Genomic DNA, 24,843 nt, shown 5'->3' on the forward strand with positions numbered 1-24,843 from the left:
TCTGGTAGAAAATTAATCTTTCTGGTAGAAAATTCAAATATTTCTTTAAACATTAATGTATTCTGTTGAGAATTCATCTTTTCTGGTAGAAAATTAAATTTTTCTGCTTGAAAATTAAACTATTTATTTTAAAATTATTCTATTTTGTTGAAAATTCAACTATTTCTCTAAAAATTAATATATTCAGTTGAAAACTCATCTTTTTTGGTAGATATTTAATCTTTCTAGTTGAAATTCATAAAAATGTATGTATTTTGCTAAAAATTAATCTTTTCTGGTAGAAAATTAATCTTTCTGGTTGAAAATTCAACTATTTCTTTAAAAATTAATGTATTCAGTTAAAAAATAATCTTTCTTGTAGATATTTCATCTTTCTAGTTGAAAATCATAAAAATGTATGTATTTTGCTAAAGATTAATCTTTTCTGGTAGAAAATTAATCTTTCTGGTTGAAAATTCAACTATTTCTTTAAAAATTAATGTATTCTGTTGAAAATTCATATTTTCTGGTAGGAAATTAATCTTTCTGCTTGAAAATTAAACTATTTCTTTACAAATTAATGTACTTCGTTAAGAATTCATCATTTTTGCTAAAAGAAAATTAATCTTCTGTGTTAAAAGATCATATTTTTGTTTAAAAACACAACAATCTGGTTGAAGATTCGCCCTTTTTGCTTCAAATCAACTATTTTCAATTAAAAATGAAAATATTCGTTACGCGGTTCAAAAATTTTCAAACACAAAAAAAATTCACGTAATTTATGCACAGTCCCTAATCAGCCATTGAGACCATTTTCCCCTGCGCAATTCTCGTAATTGTCAGAAAAATAGTGTCTCAAGTGTCATTTTCTCTTGGAAAACTAGCAAAATAGTGTCATCGCTAAAAAAGAAGTGTCAAATAGTATCATCAATAGTGTGGAGAGTCCGAGGCCAGAAATATTTCTGTAAAAGCTAAAAAATAAAAAACCTTATCTTCAAATAGATGAAGATTAAAGTAAACAGTTCAATTTTCTACCATAAAGGTGAATAATAAAAATAATAATAATATTTTTTAACCATGAAGATTCATATTTTACAAAAAAAAATAATAAACCAAATACATGAATTTTCGACAAAAATAGATAAATTTTCAATCAAAAATGTAGTAGTCAAATTTTTAGTTTAAGAAATTAATTTTCAACAAAAAAAAAAGATTCTCATTAAAACAGATGAAAAATTAAGATTGAACTGAGTAATTGAATTTTCTACCAAAAAGATAAATTTTGAACGAAGAAGATTAACTTTTTTACCAAAAATATGTATTTTCAACAAATAATATTAATTTTCTTTAAAGTGATCAATTTTCAGCCAAAAACATAATTTTGAACAACTTTCAATTTTTTTTCCAAGCGAAACAGACGAATTTGCAAACCAAAAAGACGAATTTTTAATCAAAAACGTTGCATTTTAAACAAAATAATTGAATTTTCAACCAAGACTTCTTAGTCAAGAGAAAAAAAATATTTCAACGAAATTGTTGATTTTTCGAACAAAAAAAAAATGAATTTTCAATCTAAAAGATTAATTTTCTACTAAGAAAGACGAATTTAAAAAAAAATGAATTTGCAACTAAAAAAGATAAGAAAAAAGAATAAAGGAGCGTAAAAATTTACCAGCAAGATAAGCAACACTTTCAGGTGTGACTTCAAACTTATCTCTTCGATATGGTTTCGCGACAATTGCTAGCAACATCGTGACGACTCGAGCTGTTCTTGTGACAGTAGTTGGAGTAGGATGTCGATATCCTTTCAATAAATGACCAACGAGTGCAAAATGAAAGTTGGATTTAAACGATAGTCCAACTGCGTGATCCAGTTGCTTAAAATGCCACTCTAAAGGCTCCCGGGTCGACATCATCACTTTTTCCAGAGTCTAGAAATAAAACAAGAAATCAGATACAGATCCTAAAAATTTGCTAGGCCCGACTTTATTTTCTAAGAAAAATTTCCAGTTTTCAAACATTATATTTTAATTAATTTAATTTATATTACTCTTCATATTTTATGTTTGATCTTTTTTCAATTTCTTTATTTGAATTATTATTCTTTAATCTATAAATTAGTAAAATTCATATTTATTTATCGCAAGCTTTACAATTCTTTCCCTTTATCACTCTTTTCTTTTCTTTTTTTTTTGTGGGGTCTTCCCGCTCAAATACGATATGAATTGATAGAACCCAAGAGAAAAATCCAAGTACTTTTAGTTGAAAGTTCATTCTTTTTCATTAAAAAATCTAATATTTTTGGTCGACGATTCATCTTTTCTGGTTAAAAATTTTATTACTTTGATAAAACTTTTATTATTTTTTTGAAAGTTCAATCATTTTGTTAAGAGGTCATCCTTTTTGGTTGAAAAATAAACTGTTTTGTTGAAATATTTGTTTCTTTTCTTCACTGAAAATTCTTTCTGGAACTCAATACAAAAATCAAACTATTTTATGGTATAAAGTTCATCTTTTCTGATAAAAAATTAATCTTTCTGGTTAAAATTAATAAAAAATGTATGTATTTTGTTAATAATTCATCTTTTGTGGTAACAAACTAATCTTTCTAGTTAAAAATTCAACTATTTCTTTAAAAATAATGTATTCTGTTGAAATTTCGTCTTTTCTGGTATAAAATTAATCTTTCTGGTTAAAATTCATAAAAAATGTATGTATTTTGTCAAAGATTGATATTTTCTGGCAGGAAATCTTAAAATTTTGCTAGGCCCGACTTTATTTTCTAAGAAAAATTTCCAGTTTTCTAAAATTATATTTTTATTAATTTAATTTATATTATTCTTTATATTTTTTCAATTTATTTATTTGAATTATTATTTTTTAGTCTATAAATTAGTAAAATTCATATTTATTTATCGCAAACTTCACAATTCTTTCCGTTTATCACTCTTTTTTTTTTGGGGGGGGGGGTGCACTCAACTACGAAATGAATTGATAGAACCCAATAAAAAAAATCCAACTACTTTTGTTTGAAATTTCATTCTTTTTTTTTGAAAAATCTAATATTTTTGGTTGATAATTCATCATTTCTGGTTAAAAATTGTATTACTTTGATCAAACTTTTATTATTTTTTTGAAATTTCATCTTTTTCGGTTAAAATTTTATCCCTTTTGACAGAAATTTCCTCTTTATTTGTTAAAAACGCTTTAAAAGGTTGAAAATTAATCTTTTTTGGTTGACGTCTCAACTATCTTCTTGAAAATTCTTATTTTTTGGATAAATTCAACAATTTTTTATTTCAAATTTAAATAATGTTTGCTTGAAATATCGATTATAATATTTTTGCTTTGGTTGCACATTTAATAATTTTATTGAAAATTCAATAATTTTGTTAAGAGGTCATCCTTGTTGGTTAAAAAATCAAATGTTTTGTTGAAATATTTGTTTTCTTTCCCTCACTGAAAATTCTTTCTTGAACCCAATATGAAAATAAAACTATTTTTGTTATAAAGTTAATCTTTTCTGGTAGAAAATTAATATTCTAGGTTGAAAATTCAAATGCTTCTTTAAAAATTAATGTATTCTGTTGGAAATTCATCTTTTTTGGTAGGAAAATCATCTTCCTGGTTGAAAATTCAACTATTTCTTTAAAAATTAATGTATTCTGTTAAAACCTCGTCTTTTCCGGTTGAAAATTCCACTATTTGCTTTAATAATATTTTATTTTGTTTACTATTCAACTTTTCTAGTAGAAAATTAATCTTTCTGGTTTATATTATATTATTCTTTATATTTGTTCCACTTATTTATTTGAATTATTATTTTTTAGTCTATAAATTAGTAAAATTCATATTTATTTATCGCAAACTTCACAATTCTTTCCGTTTATCACTCTTTTTTTGGGGGGGGGGGGGGGTCCACTCAACTACGAAATGAATTGATAGAACCCAATAAAAAAAATCCAACTACTTTTGTTTGAAATTTCATTCTTTTTGTTTGAAAAATCTAATATTTTTGGTTGATAATTCATGATTTCTGGTTAAAAATTGTATTACTTTGATCAAACTTTTATTATTTTTTTGAAAGTTCATCTTTTTCGGTTAAAATTTTATCCCTTTTGACAGAAATTTCCTCTTTATTTGTTAAAAATGCTTTAAAAGGTTGAAAATTAATCTTTTTTGGTTGACGTCTCAAATATTTTCTTGAAAATTCGTATTTTTTGGGATGAATTCAACCGCTTTTTATTTCAAGTTAAAATATTTTTTGCTTGAAATATCGATTATAATATTTTTGGTTCGGAATTAATCCTTTTTAGTTAAAAATTCAACTGTTTTTTTAAAATCTTCTTTTTTTTATTTCTTAAATGAAAATTCTTTCTTGAACCCAATACGAAAATCGAACTATTTTTGATATACAGTTAATCATTTATTGTTGACAAAGTTCCTATTTTAGTTTTGGATAAGAATTAATCTTCGAAATTAAACAATGTGGTTGAAATATTTTTTCTTCCTTGACTGAAAAATCAAAAATTTGGTTAAAATAATTTTGATTAGTACAAAATCTCTCTTAATTGCAAATCCAACTATTTGGTATAAATTTAATATTGTTTAGCCAAAAATGCAACTGGTTGGTAGAAAATTAATCTGTTTGAAGAATCAACTATATATTTTTTTAAATCATTTTTTTTATCGATTTAAACTGTTTTTGATTTAAAATTAAAATCTTTATTAGTTTAAATATTAACTATTACATTCAGTTGTTTTATTTTTGGTAGAAACTTTATATTTCTTAGTTTAAACTTAATTTAATTTGTTAAAAATTCATCTTTCTTGGTAAAAATTTAATCTTGAAGATTGAAAAGTCATCTTTTTGTTTGTGAATTCAATTGCTTTGTACAAAATTCGTGATTTTGGGTTGGCAAATAAACAATATGATAGAAATAATTTCTCTTTTGTGACTGATAAATCTTTCTTGGTTAAAAATTCAACTATAAATTAATAAATCACTAATAAATTAACTAAATATTTAACTATAAATTCAACTATAAATTCAACCAACTTTTAAATTTAACTATTCCATTTTTTGGATGAAAACATATATTTTTTAAATGGAAATTCAAGTATTTGGCTTATAATTAATTTATTTTGTATATGTTTCGTTCTTTTTAAATTAATTTTTTTAACTGAAATTTTAATTATTCTATTTTTGGTTAGTAATTGATCTTGTTTAGTTAAAAATTCATCTCTCCTGGTGGAAAATTAATCTTTTAGATTATAAATCCAATTTTTCGGTTCGAAAATTCAACAATTTCATGGAAATATTTGTTCTCTCTAGACTGAAAAATTTTTCTTGTTGGAAAATTCAACTGTTTCAGTAGAAAATTCAACAGTTCAGTTCGAAATTAACTTTTTTATCTACTATTACATTTTTGGAAATTTTTGGAAAACTTTGCAATTTTTGCAAATTCATATCTTCTGGCATAAAAAATCCAATATTTGGTTGATTTTTTATTGAAAATTGATCTATTTTAGTTAAAAATGCATGTAATTTGTTTAATTTTTTGTTTGCAGAAAAAGATTTTCGAAATGCAAATATTTTGCTGCAATTTTTTTTTGTTCACTTTAACTTTTTTTCAATTTAAAATTAAAATCTTTTTTTTTTTTGTTGAAACATTAACTATTAAATTTTTCATCGAGAATTCATCTATTTTGGTTGAAAATTCAACTACTCGGTTGAATTACTGTGTTAAAAAATGCATTTTTGTTGTTGAAGATACATAATTTTAGTCGAAACTTTATCTTTTTGTTTAAAAATTTAACTATTTGGTGAAAACTTTAATCTTTTGGTAGAAATTTAATCCTTTTCAGGTAAAAAAATAATCTTATTCTAAAACTAGTTCTTTCTTTTGGGTCAAAATTCTTGTTTTTTGTGGAAATCTGTCTTTTCTGGTAAAAAAAAATTAATCTCATTTGTCTAAAATTCGATATTTTTTGCTAAGTTCATCATAAATTTTCTGAACTGAACATTGAGCTATTTTGGTGGAAGACTCAACTGTTTGGTATAAATTCCTTTATTTAGTAGGAAGTCTTCTGGATTGAAAATTCAACTATTCGATTAAAAATTCATGTCTTTTGTAGAAAATTTGTCTTTTCTGATAAAAAATTAATCTTCTCGGTCTAAAATTGATCTTTTTTGGTTGAAAATTTACGTAGTGTAAGCAAAAAATTTATTTTCTTTGTTTAAAATTCGTTTTTTGTTGTTGTTTTTTTTTTTTTGGTTCAAAATTAATTCCTTAAACCGATAATTGAGCTATTTTAGTGAAAAATTGACTATTAAGTTGAAAATTCATTTTTTGTTGTTCTGAAAAGTAATATTTTTTAGTTGAAAATTCAACTATATTTGGTTGAAGATTCATGTGTATTGTGTCACATTTGTCTGTTCTAGTAAACCAATTAATCTTCTTGTTCTAAAATTAATATTTTTGTTGAAATTGAAGTATCACCTTATCTTCGAAAGTTCCCTGAGAGTCGAGAGTATGCAAATTTTGTTCTAGAAGTGCTAAACCAGAGGCATATAGCGAGGCCTCGTCCAATTGCAAAACGGAAGTGGCTACCCAGAACACATACCTGTGAATAGGTGATTCCTGCGAAATAAAAAAAAAACAGTCATTAATTTCTTAAACTTAACTTGAATATATCAAAGTAGTCCAAAAAAGGCTTTATTTTTTTTTTCAAATGCACCGTTACAATTTCTTTTGGCAGAATTAAAAAAAAATATTTAGGGATCTCTTAAGTTGGGAAAAATGAAAACTTGGGCAGGGAAAAATAGGGAATTTTCAAAATAAAGTTCTGCGGACACCCTGGTATAATATTCTTGTTAGTAATTTATTTTTTCTTGTATTTCTATATCTTTTTCTTGCAGTTGTTTCTTCCTGACGATTAGAGTTTTAGTTAAGATTTTTATTACTTGGTTGAAAATTCAATACATTTTTTAAAACGCCATCCTCTTTGGTTTAAAATCCATCTTTTTTTAGTAGAAATTTAATCTTTTGTAAATAAAAATAACTTCGGTTTAAAATTCGTTTTTCCTGGTTAAAAAAAAATAATTCTTTCACAGAAAATTTAACTATTCATGTTGAAAATTCATAATATTAGTTGAAAATTGATATTCTGGTTGACGCAACTCTTTTCTTGAAAATTGATATTTTTTCACTGAAAATTTTTTGTTAAAAATTCAACTACTTGGTTCAAAATGTATCTATTTTGTTGAACATTTTTCGTCGAGAATTGATCACTTTGTTTAAACTATTTTGCTGAAAAAGTTGATCGTTTTTAATTGAAAACTCGACTACTTACTAGTTGAAAATTGAAAAAATTCATTAAAATTTATTTTCTTTGTTGAAAGTTTCTTTCCTTGGATAACAATTTAATTCTTTTGTTAAAAATCCCGTTCTTTTTGTTGTTAAAAATTAATTTGTTTTACTGCAAAATTTTCGTTCCCATTTTTGGTTAATAATTGAGCTTTTCAGTTAAAAATTCAATTAATTGTATATAAATTCGTCTTTTTTGGAAGAAAAATAATCTTCTTGGTTGAAAATTGGTCTTTTTGGTTATAAATTAAACTATTTTGTTGAAATTTTATCTTTTTTCATTAAAATTTCAACTACTTTTTAAAAGTTTCTTTTTTTCGTTGAACGTTCATCTCATTGGTTGAAAATTTAACTATTTTGTTGAAACATTTTTTAAATTGTTTTACAAATAATTCGTCTTTCGTCTTTGAAGTTCAAAAATTTGCATAAACTTATGTTTCTTTCTTGACTGATAAATCTTTGTTGAAATTGATGGTTTGGAAAATTCTCCATTTTTGTTCAAAATTCATCTTTTTGGTTGAAAATTTGAATATTTTGTTGAAAAAATTTTTTTTCCTGTGTTAAAAATTCATTCTTTCTATTGAAAAATTAACTATATATTTTTGGTTAAAATTTGATCTTTTTCAGTTAGAAATTTAATTTTTCATTTGAACAGACGTTTTTTTTTTGTCAAAAATTAAACTTCTTGGCTGGATTTTTTTTTCCGTTGAAAATTCAACTGTCTTCGGAAAAAATAATATATTTGTTAAACAATGTAATGGTTTTTGATTGAAATTTAATTTTGTTTTGTTTGAACATTCGAAAACTTGTTTAAAAATTCATCTTTTTGTTAGAAAATTAGACTATTTTGATTAAAATCCCGTTCATTTTTGTTTCGGACAATTCTACATTTACATTTTTTATTGAAAATTGATCTTTTTTAGTTGTAAATTTAATTTTTTGTTTGAAAATTCGTCTTTTTTGTTACAAAATTAATGTTCTTGGTTTTGTATATTAAATCCGTCTTTCTGTCTTGAAAATTCAACAATTTGGTAGAAAATTCCACTGTTTTGTATAAAACTCGTTTTTTAAAATTAAAAATTAATTTTTTAAATAAAAATTTAGTTTAAAAATTCAACGGGTTGTTTAAAAATGTAATTAAATGGGAGAAAATTTGTCTTTCTTGGTAAAAAATTAATCTTCTTGATTATAAATGTATCTTTTGGTTGAAAATTCAATTAATTGCTTGAAAATTTAACTGTTTCGTATAAAGTCCGTCTTTTAGCTTGAAAATTCAACACCTTTTGATAACATTCTTTTTATTTATTGGCTGCAAAATCTTTCTCGATTGAATATTCAATTTCTGTTGAAAATTTGTATTTTTTATTTGATAGCCTATCTATTTTGATTAAAATTTAATTTATTTTCATTGTAAATGAACATGTCACCCGACATCCTGCATGATTTCAACTGGATTCGTTCAGATATAATATAAAATTTATTTATTTTGAAATAGTGCTTTTATTCGTTAGATATTATATTTGAGAAAGTATTGAATCCAAATAATAATTTGAAACAAAACAGTTGAATTGTCAACCAATTATTTTTATTTTTATCCAAAAAATGAATTTTTAAGTAAAGTTTTAAATATTTAACTGGCATACTTGAATTTTTAACCAAAAAGAAGAATTTTTAAACAAGAAGATTAACTTGCAAAGAAAAAGATAATTGTCTACCCAAAAATCGTTTTTTTAAACAATATATGTGGATTGTCAACGAAATGGGTAAATTTTTTATTTAAAAATACAAATTTTCCTCCAAGCTGTAAAATTTTGAACTGGAAAAGATGAATTTTTAACCAAAAATAGAATAGTTCAATTTTATGATAAAAATCTCATTCTTAACAACAACAAAATTTGGATTTTCAGCAAAATAGTTTCATTTCTACTGGAATAGTTCAATTTTTATTTAAGAACATTTCAATGAATTTTCAATTGAAATTATGAATATTTAACCAGAAAAATAATTTTTAACAAAAGATTTAAACTTTTAACCAAATATAGATTAATTTTTAAATAAATAAAGATGAATTCGCAACGAACATTCCCGGTCATTTCCCGGTTTTTTTCCCTGTTCGCAAACATTTTTCACGGCCAATGAAATTTAAAAAATCAAACTATATTCCAAACCTTTTTGCATATAAAGAAATGAACAATAAACAAAAAATTAAAGCATTCAAAGTGGAACCCTTGAATTCGAAACTTTTAAAATTGAAGTTTAAAATTTTTTCAATTCAAAAATTGTGTATTCAAATGCTCAAAAATGTTCACGTACAAAACGGAAGGATCTAACACTTTTCAATTAAACAATGTTAAATGAAATGCAAATAAGCTGCAAAATTTATAACTTTTATCAATTATAAAATTTAAAGATTCAAAAATTTAAAAAAAAAATGAAAAATTATATCATTTTAAGAAATTTTAAGCTAGACACATTAAAAATTGAAAAATAATTTTTTTAACTTAACATTTCTGTAATTAGAAGTAAAATTATTTGTATTTTATATAGTCTAGTCATCCTTCAAAAGCTTTAAAATTTAACTTCAAAATCTTGAGAAATCTAGAAGTGGTTTACAATTTTTCCAAATTCTAAATAATTTTTTAATTTTTTTCGGAACCTGTAAATATATTTCAAAATGAATTGAATTTTTTCTATAAACTTGAGAAAATCCTGAAAATTATAAAAAATTTGAATTTGAATTTATAAATAACAATAGAACACTAATTATTTGTAAAAATATTACAGTAATTTTTAGAGATATTTAGAAGTTTTAAAAAGATTCGAATTCAATTTAGAACTTGAAATAATTTTAAATACTTACAGGCGAATATAAAATAAAATGTAGATTTTTGCAAATTTCAAACAAAACTTTAGAATTTTTTTAAGAATTGTGAAAAACTTTAAACGAATAAAATTTTTTTTTAAGATTCTTAGGAAAATTGAAAATGATTTTTCACTTTGAACAATTATGGACGACTTTAAGGTTTTTTTTTTTAATTTTGCAGGATTTTCAAAAATTGTAGGGAAATTTCGATTAATTGAAAAATATATTCAAAAGTTCTGAAAAAATGGTTAACACACTTCAAATAATTTTAAGTTTTTAATTAATTTTGAATCTTTTCAAAACTTCTAAATATCTCTTAAAATTACTCAAATTTTTTCTACAGATAATAAGTGTTCAATTGTTATTTATGCGTCAAAATTTAACAATTTCACTTATAAATCAAACACTTTTTAAATAGAACAATTAAAATTGTAACGCTGAAATTTTCAAAGTTCTTCGACAACCTAAATATTCAAAGCCTTCTATGTAAAACAATCCAGGTTTAAATTTTTTTCTTTTAAATATTTGGTTTCAATTTACTCGTCTCAAATGAAAAGTGAAATACTGCTAAATATTAAATACTTATTCTTTTTCTAAATTAAGAAATTTCAAATTAAATGGGATAAAAATTTAATAATTTCGACTCACAATATTTTAAATTTAATAAAAACCTTTAATTATGTATATTTTATTATGGATTTATTTTTAAGCTGAAAATAGTAAAACGCACGTTTACATTTTTTAATGGCTAAAAAAATTAATAGAAATAATATATTAATAAATTTATTTATGGAATTTATTATAAAAAGTAATATAAACGAAGACCTGAAGCTCTGAATTAAAAATATATTATTGATAAATAATGAAAATTCTTATTTAAAAATAAAATTATCGGAATAAATTATATATTAATTTCAATTATTATAAAGACTTTCGGATAGAAGCAGTTACACTCTGGAAATTCTCATATTTTGAACGAATCTAGAACTGTTTTTTATCAAAAATTTCAAACTTTAAATGCTTTTAATTTTTAATTCCTTAAATCTTCAAAACTGCACTTTAATTATTTTTTAAAAAACTGTTAAAATCGAACTTGGGCAGATTTTTCTTCTGAAAATTCGTAAAATTCCTGGTTTTCCGATCTGGCAGCCACCCTTTTTTTTATAAAAAAAAAACTTCGATTTTAAATCCTTCTGATTAAAATTTTTTTAAATATTTAAAACAGAATTTTTAAATTCTTTAAATTAAAATATATGCTTATAAATTAAAAATCTAAAATAGAAAGTTTTTAAAGTGAAAGATTTTCGAATTAAGCATTCTAAATTAAATGATATAATAATTTAGAAAAATCACAATTTGAGATATTATTTAAAAAACGGTTAAAATCAAAGTTGGACAAAATTTTTATTCTAAAAATTTTTTAAATTCCGGGTCAAAAAATAAATTTACTGTGATTTCCCGGTTTTCCGGTCCAGCGTCCACCCTGAAAACTACTTCTACTCTAAAATCTACTTGAAGTACTTACTTTATCTAAAATTTGGAAGAGGGAAATTCCTAGTTTTTGATTCAATTAAACTATTTTTAATCTAAAAAAAAATGATTAGTTAAAATATGAAATAAAACCACTTTTTTGGTGAATTGATCTTTTTTTGTTTTGAAAATTGAGCTACTTTTTCATAAATAAGAAATAATAAGATTTTATCGTTTTTTTTTTATAACATGAAGATATCACCCGCTAACCTGCATAATTTCAAATGAATTCGTTAAGATATAATATAAAATATATGTATTTTAAAAAAAAATTTTTTATTCATTAGATAATATATTTGAGAAAGTATTAAATGTAAAATAAATTGAAAGTATCCTAAAATAAATAATAAAAAGAGGCTCTTACTGGTCTGAGAAGAGGTTGCAGTCTCGTGAGACACATGACAATTGATTCGAGAAGAGTGATATCATTAAAGCTTTCGAGAGCCTTGACCAAAATCCTGAGGAGCTGTTTGATATCCTGATCAGTGATGCTCTTACTGATGCAGCCAAAAACAATAAGAGCTCTCGGCTGCAAGGCAGGGTTGAAACAAAAGGCGAAACTCTTGGCGAGAGAGGTCCAAGTTCGCAACCAATCACATTTCGGAATGTCTCTCATACAGGCTTCCATAATTTCCAGGAGGGCATCCGTTATCACTTCCAAACTGGTCAAGGAGAGTCTCTCTCGGTCCTGAACTCCACCCATGGTCCGCTCATTGCCAAACCATTTTTCGTTTGAATGCCGGTAACTAGATCTGAGAAGAGAATTTATTTTTTCCGAATTTTAGTGAATATCTCAAGACAACAAATTTCATAAGATTTTTTTTTTAATTTAATTATTTTGTTGAAATTTTGTTATTTCTTGGATTGAAAATTTAAGGTGACGATTCAGCGGACGTCATATTTGCCGCTAAACACAAAAATTTGTTTTAATTCATTACGATCATTCAGTTGAAAAAATTAGTTAAAAAAAAAGATTTTCAAGAAGATAGTTCAATTTTCAACCTAACTGATAAACTTTCAACTAAAATGACGAATCTTCAACCGGAATAATTGAATTTTAAACCAAAATGATTATTTTTAAACTAAAACAATAAACTTTCAACTGAAATAGTTGAATGTCTAAAATCAAAGAAATTAATTTTTACTAAGAAAGATAAATTGTCACTAAACAGATGAATTGTCAATTGAAACTATGAAATATTTAATTGGAATAAGTTAAATTTTCTGTTAAAAAATTACATTTGTTTATTTCAACAGAAAATTTGTCCTTTTGGATTAGAAATTTATTATTGAAAATCAACTATCTTCTAAAAACATCGTTTATTTGTAAAAAAATGTAACAGTTTTTGATGGAAGTTTAATCGTTTTTTTTTTAAATTCTACCATTTGATTGAAATTGCATCTCTGTAGAAGGAAAATTCAACTTGGTTATAAATTAAACTATTTTATTAAAAGTTAAATTATTTTGTTAGAAACTCAGCTGTTTTGTTGAAAAGTCATCTTTTTTCGTTGAAAATTCAAATTCTTTGTTTTGAAAATTCGTCCTCTAGGATTAAAAATTGCTATTTTATGGTATAAAGGCACATTTTTTGGTCGAAATAAATAAATTTGGAATTTGTATTGTGAGTTATTGATTCTTCAACCGGAATAATTTAATTTTAAACAAAATAGATTTTTTATCTAAAACAATGAATCATCAACTGAAAAAAGTGATTATTTAAAAACAAACAAATTCATTTTTACTATAAAAGATCAATTTTCAACTAAACATATGGATTGACGATTGAAACTATGCAATATTTTAATGAAATAAGTTAAATTTTCAGTTGAAAAAATTACTTTCTTCAAAAATAAATAATAACTTTTAACAAAAAAGAAAAAACAAATTTTAAATAGTTACATTTTCAAACAAAGTTATGAATTTTCAACTAAAATTGTAAATACTCAAGTTGATTTTGAAACCAGAAGGATTAATTTTTTACTGAAATTATCAATCTTTAATTATAATAATGGAATTTTTGACAAAAATAATTCATTATCAACATAGAGGATTAATATATACCAAAAAGACGAATTTTCAATAAAAAAAAGATAATTTTTTCAACTAAAAATTGAATAATTAAATTTTTAGTTGCAAAATAAAATATCAAATAAAAAATATAAATTTTGAAACAAAAAGATTAGTTTACTAATAAAAAAGAATTTTTAACAAAGTTCAATAATTCTCAGCCAAAAATTTGCATTTATAACCAAAAAGGATGAATTTTCAAACACAAAGATTCATTTTCGACCAAAGAGAACATATTTTTAATAATATACATGCATTTTTAACTAAAACAGAGCAACTTTCAATAAAAAATATGAATTAAAAAAATGGAATAGTTAAACTCTTAACTGAAAACATTAATTTTCAACAAAAATAATGGATTTTTCAACAAAATAGTTCAATTTTTAAACATGGTGATGAATTTGTCACTAAAATGGTAAATATTTGACCGTATTAGTGGAGTTTTTAATCAAAAGGATGAGTTTTAAACTAAAAGAATGACTAAATTTAAATATATAGTTACATTTTCAAACGAAGTGATGAATTTTCAACTAAAATTGTGAATATATAACTGAAAAAATTTAAATATAAATCAGAAAGATGAATTTGCAACTATAATGATGAATATTTAACTAGAGTAATTGCATTTTTGACCAAAAAAGAATAATTTTCAACCAAGAAGTTTAATTTATACAAAAAAGATGAATTTTTAACTAAAAAAAGATCATTTTTTAACAAAAAATTAAATTTTCAGTAAAAAAATGAATGTTCAACTAAAGATAATAATTTTTATCTAAAATTATGGAATAATCAACTGTAATAATAGTTAAATTTACAGTTGAAAAGAAATCATATTAAACTCAAGAATAAACCAATTGTAAACAAAAATTTTTTATATTGGGCAAAAAAAATTCCTTTCCAACCAAAGAAAAAAGAAGTTTTCAATGAAATAGCTCATTTTTCAACCACAAAAACTAATTTTCATTAAAATGATGAATATTCAACAAGAAAAATTAATTTTTAACAAAAGAGATTATGTTTTAAATATTCGTTGTGTTAAATTTTGAACTAGAAAGATTATTTTTTTAACCAAAAATTGGAATAGTTAAATTTTATGATAAAAATCTAATTCCTAATCAAAAAAATTTGGATTTACAGCAAAATACTCCAATTTTCTACTGAAATAGTTCACTTTTTATGTAATAACATTGCAAGGAATTTTCAATTGAAATTATGAATTTTTAACAAGAAAAATAATTTTTAACAACATAGTTTAACTTTGTACCAAATTTAGTTAAATTTTTAACAAAATAAAGATGAATTCACAACGAATGTAAAAAAAATTCTATTGCCATTCAGCAATATTTCTTTTTTTTAAACTACTAAATATAATTCATTTTTAAAAATTCAACTAATTTCGTAGTAGGTTCAACTATTTTGTTGAAAATTAGTCGTATTAGTTTGAGAATTCATCTGTTTGGTTGAAAATTAATCTATTTTTTTATAAAATTAGTTGTTTTTTTCATAAAAATTAAACAATTCGTTTGATATTTTTGTTCTGTCTTTAATAAAAAATACTTTATAGTTGAAAATTGAACTCATTTGTTGAAATTTCGTCTATTTTACATGAAAATTTAACAATCTGGTTGATATTTTTGTTAATTAATAAACAGTCAAATATTGCTAAATATTAAATAATATATTTTTTTAATTAAAAAATTAGAAATTAAATGGATTAAAACTTAAATATTTTATAATGAAAGAATATTTTAAGTTTAGTGAAAGCCTTTAATTAGGAATATATTATTATGAAGTTATTTTTAGGTTAAAAATAGTTCATATAGTTTCAATTAAAGGTTTGCATTTTTTAACGACTAATACTTTTGAATTTAAACGGTTTAATTTGTAACTGTTAAATTTTGAACTTTTAAAATTGAAATTTAAAAGTTCTTAATTTAAAAATTTTGTAATTAAATGCTCAATAATTTACGCGTACAAAATTAAAGGAACTAACATTTTTCAATATGAAAAAATATAAATCCACGCTATCATTTTCAATGCTCTAAATTAAAAAATCAATTAATGAACTTTAAAATTTTCAAAATTATATAATTTGAAGGAATTTTAAGCTAGAAACATCAAATATTGAAAAATTGGAAAAATTTTAGCCGAACACTTCTTAAATTAGAAATTCAATTATTTTCCTTTTAAATAGTTTAAACATCCTTAGAAAGCTTGAAAATTTCATTTCAAAATCTTGAGAAATCTAGAAGTTGTTTGAAATTTGTTTTAAATTAAAAGTTATTTTGGAAATTTTTGCATAACTTCTAAATATCTGTAAAAATTAATTAAATTTTTCTACAATTTTCAGAAAATCCTGCAAATTTAGGAAAATTTCTTTACAATTTGAATGTATAAATAACAATGGAACATTTATTATTTGTAGGCGAAATTTGAGTAATTTTAAGAGATATGTAGACGATTTGAAAAGATTCAAACTTAATGTAAAACTTGAAAGGATAGCCTAATATAAAACAAAATGTACACTCTCGCAGATTTTAAAAACAAAATTAGATTCAATTCAAGAATTGTGAAGGGCTTCGAAAGAATAAAAATATTTTTCCAAGATTCATAGGAAAATTAAAAATGATTTTTTATGTTGACAAATTATTTTAAGAGAATATTTATAAAGTTTTTCAAAGATTTAAACAAAATTTTCAAACAAGATTCTAGAAGATTTTAAGAAAACTTTCTAAAATTTGCATGATAATTTTTAATCTGTTTAAAATTCCTAAATATCTTTTATAATTACTCAAATTTTTTCTAAAAATGTTCAGTTGTAAATTATACATCAAAATTTGAAAATTTCACTCACAAATTAAGCATTTTTCAAATACAACAATTAAAATTGTAACGTTCAAAGTTTAAAGACTCTTCTAAATTTTAACGATTCCAGGCTTTCTATGTCGAACAATTCAGTTAAAGATTCTTTACTTTTATATATTTGGTTTCAATTTACTTGTCTTAAATAAAAATTCAAATATTGCTAAATATTGAATAATTAATCTTTTTTTTTTAGTTAAAAATTTTAAATTGAGTGGGTTAAAAATGGAATAGTTTCGACTGAAACAATATTTTAAATTGAATAAAATCCTTTAATTAAGAATATATAATTATGAAGTTATTTTTAAACTGAAAATAGTTTACAAACTTTCAGTCACGCGTTCACATTTGATTAATGACCAAGACTTTCAAATTGAAACCGTTTAAGTTTTAACGTTAAAATCTGAAAATTCATAAATTTTGAACTGATTTTTTATTACTTAAAGTACAGATAAAATAAAAAAAATTATTTATTAAATAAAAATGTTTTTATAAAAAATTTTCAACGTCAAAAGCTTTTATTTCTACAAATTTGTAAAATTTTCCGTTAAAAAAATTCACTGTCATTTCCCGGGTTTTCCCAGTCTCAATAAATTCCCGGTCTTTTCCCGATTTAACGGCCACCCTGACATTGTAAACTGAATATCATAATTAAAAAAGATAAAAATTGAACGAATTATTATTGAAACTTTGGAAATCGAACTTGGACAGATTTTTCTTCTAAATGTTTGTCAAATTTCCGGTTACAAAATAAATTCACTGCCATTTCCCGGCTTTCCCCAGTCTCAAAAAATTACCCATAATCGATTTTTCAAAAAAATGTGCATACAATGTTTAATTGCAAAAATAAATAATTGAATTTTAGAAAAACTATGGGGGTGGGATATTGTTGAATTGATGTATACTTGACGACTGTGCGACTATTTTTAATTTTCAGGACTTTACGCGAAAAATATCGTGCCCATTTCAGGAATTTTGACTCGAATTGAGGAGTTCTGGACAAGAAGGCGATAGGCGCTCGAGAACGAGTAAAAGTATTGTCCAGGCTGTGACGCCAGGTATCAAAAGTGAAATTCGAAATTTGAAAAAACCAAAAATATAGTTAGATAGCTCTTGAAAAATGAACCTGAGTCTCCAATTACAGTTTTTTTCTCGGGCTGCAAATTTTCCAGTAAATAAATAAAAACTGACTTTTTTTAAATTGAAAAAACCATGTTCTTTCACATTCAACTCGTCGTAAGTAATTCGTAATTCAACTAATTAGCAAATTTCTTTTTGAGTTTTATTCGTAACACTCTAGCGGAGGCTACAGTGTCCAAAAAGGGTCAAAAGTTAATTTCTAATGTTTTTTTTTTTAATCCGAATGAAAAACCACGTTTTTAGACTTTCACATTAAAAAAGTGAGCGAGGAAGTTTGAGCTACGACAAACTTCAAGCGAACGAATTTCCCGCCAATGTATTGGCTAACTTTTTGGAAAATCTCAATTCGATTTGATTTTTAGTTCCATAATTACAGCGAGTTTATTACGAGCTCGTGACGCGACACCACAGGATTTTGCAGGAGACGCCGCCTCAAGCCTGAAACATCGTCCTTGTCCATCCTTTGTTTTGTCCACTCGCTCGCCCTATTCAGCGTTCCGGTGGCGTACCCTAAAAAATCCTGTGGTGTCGCGTCACGAGCTCGTAATAAACTCGCTGTAATTATGGAACTAAAAATCAAATCGAATTGAGATTTTCCAAAAAGTTAGCCAATACATTGGCCGAAAATTCGTTCACTTGAAGTTTGTCGTAGCTCAAACTTCATTGTTCACTTTTTTAATGTGAAAATCTAAAAACGTGGTTTTTCATTCGGATTAAAAAAAAACATCAGAAATTAGGATTTGACCCTTTTTGGACACTGTAGCCTCCGCTAAAGTGTCACAAATAAAACTCAAAAAGAAATTTGTTAATTAGTTAATAAAAGAATTACTTACGGCGAGTTGAATGTGAAAAAACATGGTTTTTTCAATTTAAAAAAAGTCAGTTTTTATTTATTTACTGGAAAATTTGCAGCCCGAGAGAAAAACTGTAAATGGAGACTCAGGTTTATTTTTCAAGAGCTATCTAACCATATTTTTGGCTTTTTCAAATTTCGAATTTCACTTTTGATACCTGACGTCACAGCCTGGACAATACTTTTACTCGTTCTCGATCGCCTGTTGTCTTCTTGTCCAGAACTCCTCAATTAAAAAATGCATAATTGTGGCCTGTGAAGCTAAGAAAACAAAAAAAAAAATCTTCTATTGTTATCTATTAATTACCTGAAGGCAGTCACAGCGGCAGACTTAACTTTGCTAATTCCAAACAACAAGTAAAACTTTGGCAGGGAAAACTCGTCGAGGCTCATTCTCAGAACCCGGTAGGTGTCTTCCGAAAACGAGGGCGAGCTACAGGTACAGAGAGAATGGATGATATTGATAACCAATCCATGAGTGGAAGCCCTCATACTGAGACTTCCGGAACAGACGAGGAAGGTCACCGTGTGGAAGAGATATGGCAAATGTTTTCCGACATCGAGACAATTATTGAAAGAGAGCATCAGCAGGTATCGTGCGAGGATGGCAATATCGTCCCACATCATGTGCTGTTCCAGCAAAGGAGTTGGAGAGGTGCAAGTTTTGTCGACAACCCGACACAGTCTTCCAATCACCTTCTTCGCGACGAGCTGAACATTCCCGGAAGCTAAAGCGACTGCCGTGTCAGCCATAATTTCCACCATCGGCGATCCCAAACCATAACGAACACTCCTCTGAATAAAATTATCCAGAACAGTGTCTATCAAATCCGGAAGTCTTCCGATCGTACTCCAGATTTTCGCTTGAATGCTCGGATACATCTCCACCTCCTCAATCGTCAGAGTGATCAGTTTCTCGAGGATCTGAGTCACCTGCTTCTGCCGTTTCCCCCCCTCGTCATTTGGCTTGTAGAATCGCACGAGATTATTGAGCCAGGGTGTCATGTACTCCAGACATAGATGCTTCAGTTCAATCGTCGAGACCTTGAAACCCTCGATGCACTCTTCGAGAAACTCGAGGGTCAGATGCGGATCGTTCGCGGCAAGAGTCTCGCTCAGATGTTTGATGAAAATCGTATTGTTCGAGGGTATACAGAGGCCGGAAGTCTCGAGGAGTTGTCCCTCGATCTTGAGATCAAAAGTCGCTGTGAGAGCGCAGAGTTGATTGTAGGCGGCGGTCCTTAAATTCGGATCCGAACTCCCCAAATTCAGGAGAGCCATGTTGAGAAGAGTTCCGGGAACATCCTTTGGACGGATTTTCGGATGAACTGACATGGAGTCTGGTTGCGAGAGCTCCCAGCGATTTCTTATATGGATGATCGCCTGGACAATGCTGTCGCAATCATTGTGAATGAAAGACAAGGGTCCCGCTTCATTTGAAATCGTCAAGGTGAACTGATTGTCATCGACTAGACACACTTCCTCAATCTCCGAGGCATAGTAGACATCATTGAGTAATACTGAGTGCGAGAGAACTTTGCATTTTTCCGCCGATGTTATTTGTATCGCGGTCGGTCCCACTTTTATCGAGACTTTGGTATCTTTGTGCGACAATTTTAACGCACTCGTGAAGACTTTCAGATCCTCATCAAGCGAAAGTGTCGCTCCGGGTAGTTTTTGCTGCTCCGTGTCGATCAGATCATTCAGTCTTCCGGGCCCATCGACAAAAACGACCTTTCGGTTGCCTTTGAGAGGAGCCAGGATCCTGTCATGGAATTTCGTGTACTCACGAACCCAACTGTTGCAATTGTAGATATAAGCCGCGTGGATATTCTCGTAGGCGACTTCGGGCAGAACGTAGAACCACTTTTGTAGGAATTCGGTTCGGAAGCGATTATCGGAACATGTGTGCGTAAAATCCACGACAAGTTCAAAGGGAGAGTGACAGAAAGGCTTCAGGGTGAGAATCACATGGTAAATCAAAAGATCTCCGTTCGTCTCGCCAATTTTGTAACGTCTTGCGATGTAGTAAAAAACCGGATATCCCTGTTTGCTCGTTCCAGCTTGGTAGAAAATATTCAAGCTCTTGATGCTCTTGAATTCCTCCTTCTCGTGCATGTTGTGTTTCACCATTATCTCTTCAAAATTGGTTGATGACATGTCGATGCTGGACCAGCGAGCGTATGAAGATGAGAAAAGTAAGTGTGAATCGACCGGTTTGTGTTCAGGAGGTCCGAGATAGGCCAGTAAAGTAGCCATCTTGTCGAAGGGTCTTCTCCCGACGGCTTTGTGGTCCCGACTGCTGCTCAGATAATCCCCGATCTTTTCTTGGTGATTCCAGAGGAGTCTGTGGAGTGCCAGAACGTTGGCGTCCGAGACGAAGGACATCGGATGACTCGCCTGGTCCACGGTTTCACAGTCTGAGGCGATTTGGATGAAGAATCTTCGACCGATTTCAAAGTGGGCGCGGAGGAAGTCGTTGAAGGGCAGCATGTGTTGTTCCTTGCTGAATTCAACGTGATTGGCAATATTTTGCAAGATTTTCGACATGAGCATCAGGCCTCGTTTTACTTGAGGCGGCACGGGTTTGTTGACGATTCCCATTTCCTGGGGCGAGACGATCGCTGGATTAATGAAGCGGAGGAATATAACGGTTCCGACTGCGCCGATGTTGTTTTGAGGACACTGTGGAAACCTTTTGCTCAGGACTTGGTAGAGGCAGTGACACATTGACCTTAACTGAGGTGGAAACCTTAAAAAGAATTAAATTATTATAATTATTAGGGTGGTTCAAAATAACGTATTTTCGAATTTTGATCATTCAATACTAGAAACTGAATCTTCATCGTAGATAAAGTCTTGTCTATTTTTTATCAGATTTTCAAAATAATAATTGAGCCAGCGCATGGCGTTCAAAATTTTGGGCGATTTTAGGTAAGAAAATTGATCAGAGTTCATAAAATCGCCAAATTTCAAGGTGCATGCCGACTCTGCGGCCATCGACCGACTCGCATTTATACCTGCTTAAGTATACCCCCACCATTTCCACCCCTCAATTTCCTTCACCCATAGACTCACTCAGATTTGTCACTGCGCATCGCGATTAATCCGGAACCAGAAATCCTCATAAAGGGCGCAAAAGTTTGAATTGTTCAATTGCATCCATTGAAATATATACGACTGATATACGATAGAACTTATTTGACCAAAAAGTACGAATTTTCAATAAAATACCTGAATTTTCTACTAAAATAGGTAACTTTCAAACAAAAAATCGAATAGTTAAATGTTTGGTTAAAAGAATTAATATTTTCAATCAAAAAAAAAATTAGTAAACACATTAGATTTAGATAATTTTTCAAGCAAAAAACTGAACTTTAAATTAAAATGGCGAATCTTCAATAAAAATTACAATTAAACAAAGTAGGTGAGTTTTCAACCAAGAACAATATTTGTTTACGAAAAAAAACGATTTTTCAACAAAATACATGAATTTTAAACTAAAAAAGTTAAATTTTCAACCAAAAATATAATATTTATATTTTCATTTAAGAAAATTAATTTTCAACTAAAATGACGAACCGTCAAACAAACAGATTAATTTTCTATAAAGAAAGTCGAATTTTAAACTAAAAATAAGGGGAATTTTCTATTTTAAAACAAAGGTGAAATAGTACATTTCTTTAGTAAAAAAAAAATAATTTTCAACCGATAATGACGATTTTCAACGAAAAAGTTAAATTTCAAACTTAAAAATATAGATTAAAACTTAAAAATATAGATTAAAATAAATGTTCTACTAAATCTTCAAGAAAAAAGATGAATTTGAAGTAAAATTTTGTCTAAAAAAATGCATTTGTAACAAATTTTTTAAAAACAAAACAAGACGAATTTTCAACAAAATAAATCAATTTTCAACGAAAGAAATACATTTTTAATAAAAATGATGTACCTTTCACCCAAGAACATGAATTTTTAACTACGAACCTTAATCTTTTACCAAAAAAAATTAATCTTGGACAAAATACATTAATTTTTAACCAAATAATTGAACTTTCAACTATAAAAGATCACTTTTCAACCAAATGTCAAATAATTGAATTAACACTTTAAAAAAATTACTTTTCAATCAAGCAGAAAACGAGTTTTCAACAAAATATTGTAACCAAGAAGAATAATTTTCTACCAAAAAAACACTAAATTTAACAAAATACAAGATTGATAAAAAATATATATTTCAGGGTTTAATTGGGTACAAAACTGCGAATTTTTGCGGACCTTCCTTGAAAATTTTCAATTGAAAAAATTATTTTTTAACCTAAAAAAAAATGTAAGAAAATAGTTAAATTTTCCAAACAAGATTAATTTTCTTCTAAAAAAGACGTATTTTAATAAAAAAAAGAACTGAATTTTCAACTAACAAAACTAACTTTAAAATACCAAATGGAATAGTTTTTTTCTCAATATTTTTATTTTCATATATTTCATAAAGTTTCCATATAATTATATATTATGTTATCTTCTTCCTCATTTTATTCTTCAAAATTTTTAATTTATTGTAAAATTTGGTTTAAAAATCGAGCGCTTTTCATCACTTCTGGTTCCGGTTTAATCGTAGGCAATCAAAAGAGTGTGAAGTTGTGGCTTTAAATGGTTATGAACAGTTTAGTTAAACAAATACAAAATTTTAGGCGGTTACTTAACAAATCATTTAAAAACATCAAATTTTTATTTTATCTCTTCAACACTGCTAAGTATCTTTTAACCTAATCGAATTTTTTCTAAAGTAATAATTGTACAACTTTTATTTATTCTGCGGAATTTGTTTTTGTTAAAAAACTTTTTAAAGTATTTTTTAACAAATGTTTTTTGAAAAAAAAATCATAACAAATTTTTCCGGAAAGCTTAGAAAATTTTTTCATTATCTTCAAACCTTAAAAATCCTTAAATAGCTTCAAATTTAAATCTTCAACGAAAGGAGATTAATTTGTATCCAAGCAGTTACATTTTTAACGAAAGAAGATTAAATTTCTGCCAAAAGAGATGAATTTTTAAACATCTTTTCAATTGACTCAAATTATTCCTAAAATTTTGAAAAAGCTTTTGAACATTTTTCAAATCTTTTTAAATTTTATTTAAAATTTAATTGCTCTAAATGAAAAATCATAAGAAATTTTACCAAAGAATTTTAAGAAATGTTTTTTATTTTCTTGAAACATTTAAAAATGCATGAAAACCTTCAAATTTTTTATTCAAAATCTTCAAACATTTACATTTTGTTTTAAATTTCTCGAATTATTTTCAAGTTTTAAATTATTTTCGTACCTTTTTGACATTTTAGAATATCTTTTAAAGTTATTTGAATTTTTTCAAAAAAGTTGTAATCTTGCCAAATTGAACAATTTTGCTTTAAAAACTTCCACATTCGTTTTCAAAAGTTTAGGAAATCTTTTAAAATCTTGATAGATTTTCTCTTAAAATTAATTCCTCAGCAAAAACAAAGCATTTGAAATTTTCCCCGGAATCTAAAAAAATGGCTATTTCCTTGAAAAAAAAAAACAATTTTCTCTTAGAATTCATTTTAAAAAAACACAAATTATTTGAAATTTTCTCAGGCATCTTCAGAATTTTTTTATTCTCTTTAAACCTTTTTAAAATTAAAAAAAAGCTTATTTTCAAAATGTGCGGAAATCTACACTTAATTTTAAAAAAATTCAAAATCTTTTCAGATTTCGATTATTTTCGAATCGTTTCAAAAATTTTAAATATCTTTTGAAATAAATCAACTTTCTTAACAAACAATTTAATCCTACAATACTAAAAAAAATGTTTTAATATCTTCCAGATTATTTTTGGAGATGTTTTAAATAAAATAAAAAGACAAAGCAGGAAAATCCTGAAACTAGAAAATTGCCGAAAATTCAAAATTTATTTGGATTGATAAACGAGACAAAGGAAGGGATGTATTGGGAACAGCAGAACAAAAAGATCAGATTTTAGAGGAGAATTCATTAAACGAGGGAATGAAAGATTTGGCGGGGTAATACTTCAACAAAATACACGAATTTTGATGGTGAAACTTGAATTTTTAACTGAAAATGATAAATTTTCACACAAAATTAAATAGTTTAATTTTCAGTTAAAAAATTAATTTCAAACCAAAAGAAAAAACCGAAAT

The 24,843-nt window shown here is 26.3% G+C and overlaps 1 protein-coding gene across 9 annotated transcripts in view; it reads right to left on the reverse strand.

Moving 5' to 3' along the window:
- LOC117175261 (neurofibromin) overlaps positions 1–24,843 on the reverse strand; it is a 133,535-nt gene that overhangs the window by 58,815 nt on the left and 49,877 nt on the right. For all 9 annotated transcript variants that reach the window (XM_033364958.1, XM_033364963.1, XM_033364962.1 and 6 more), the window contains 4 exons: positions 18,973–21,417; positions 12,107–12,494; positions 6,483–6,623; positions 1,652–1,910 (listed from right to left, as the gene is read on the reverse strand). In XM_033364958.1, coding sequence (XP_033220849.1) covers positions 1,652–1,910; positions 6,483–6,623; positions 12,107–12,494; positions 18,973–21,417 — 3,233 coding nt within the window. The remainder of the gene's footprint in view (positions 1–1,651; positions 1,911–6,482; positions 6,624–12,106; positions 12,495–18,972; positions 21,418–24,843) is intronic.

Source organism: Belonocnema kinseyi, chromosome 6 (assembly GCF_010883055.1).
Source record: "Belonocnema kinseyi isolate 2016_QV_RU_SX_M_011 chromosome 6, B_treatae_v1, whole genome shotgun sequence".
NCBI lineage: Eukaryota > Metazoa > Arthropoda > Insecta > Hymenoptera > Cynipidae > Belonocnema > Belonocnema kinseyi.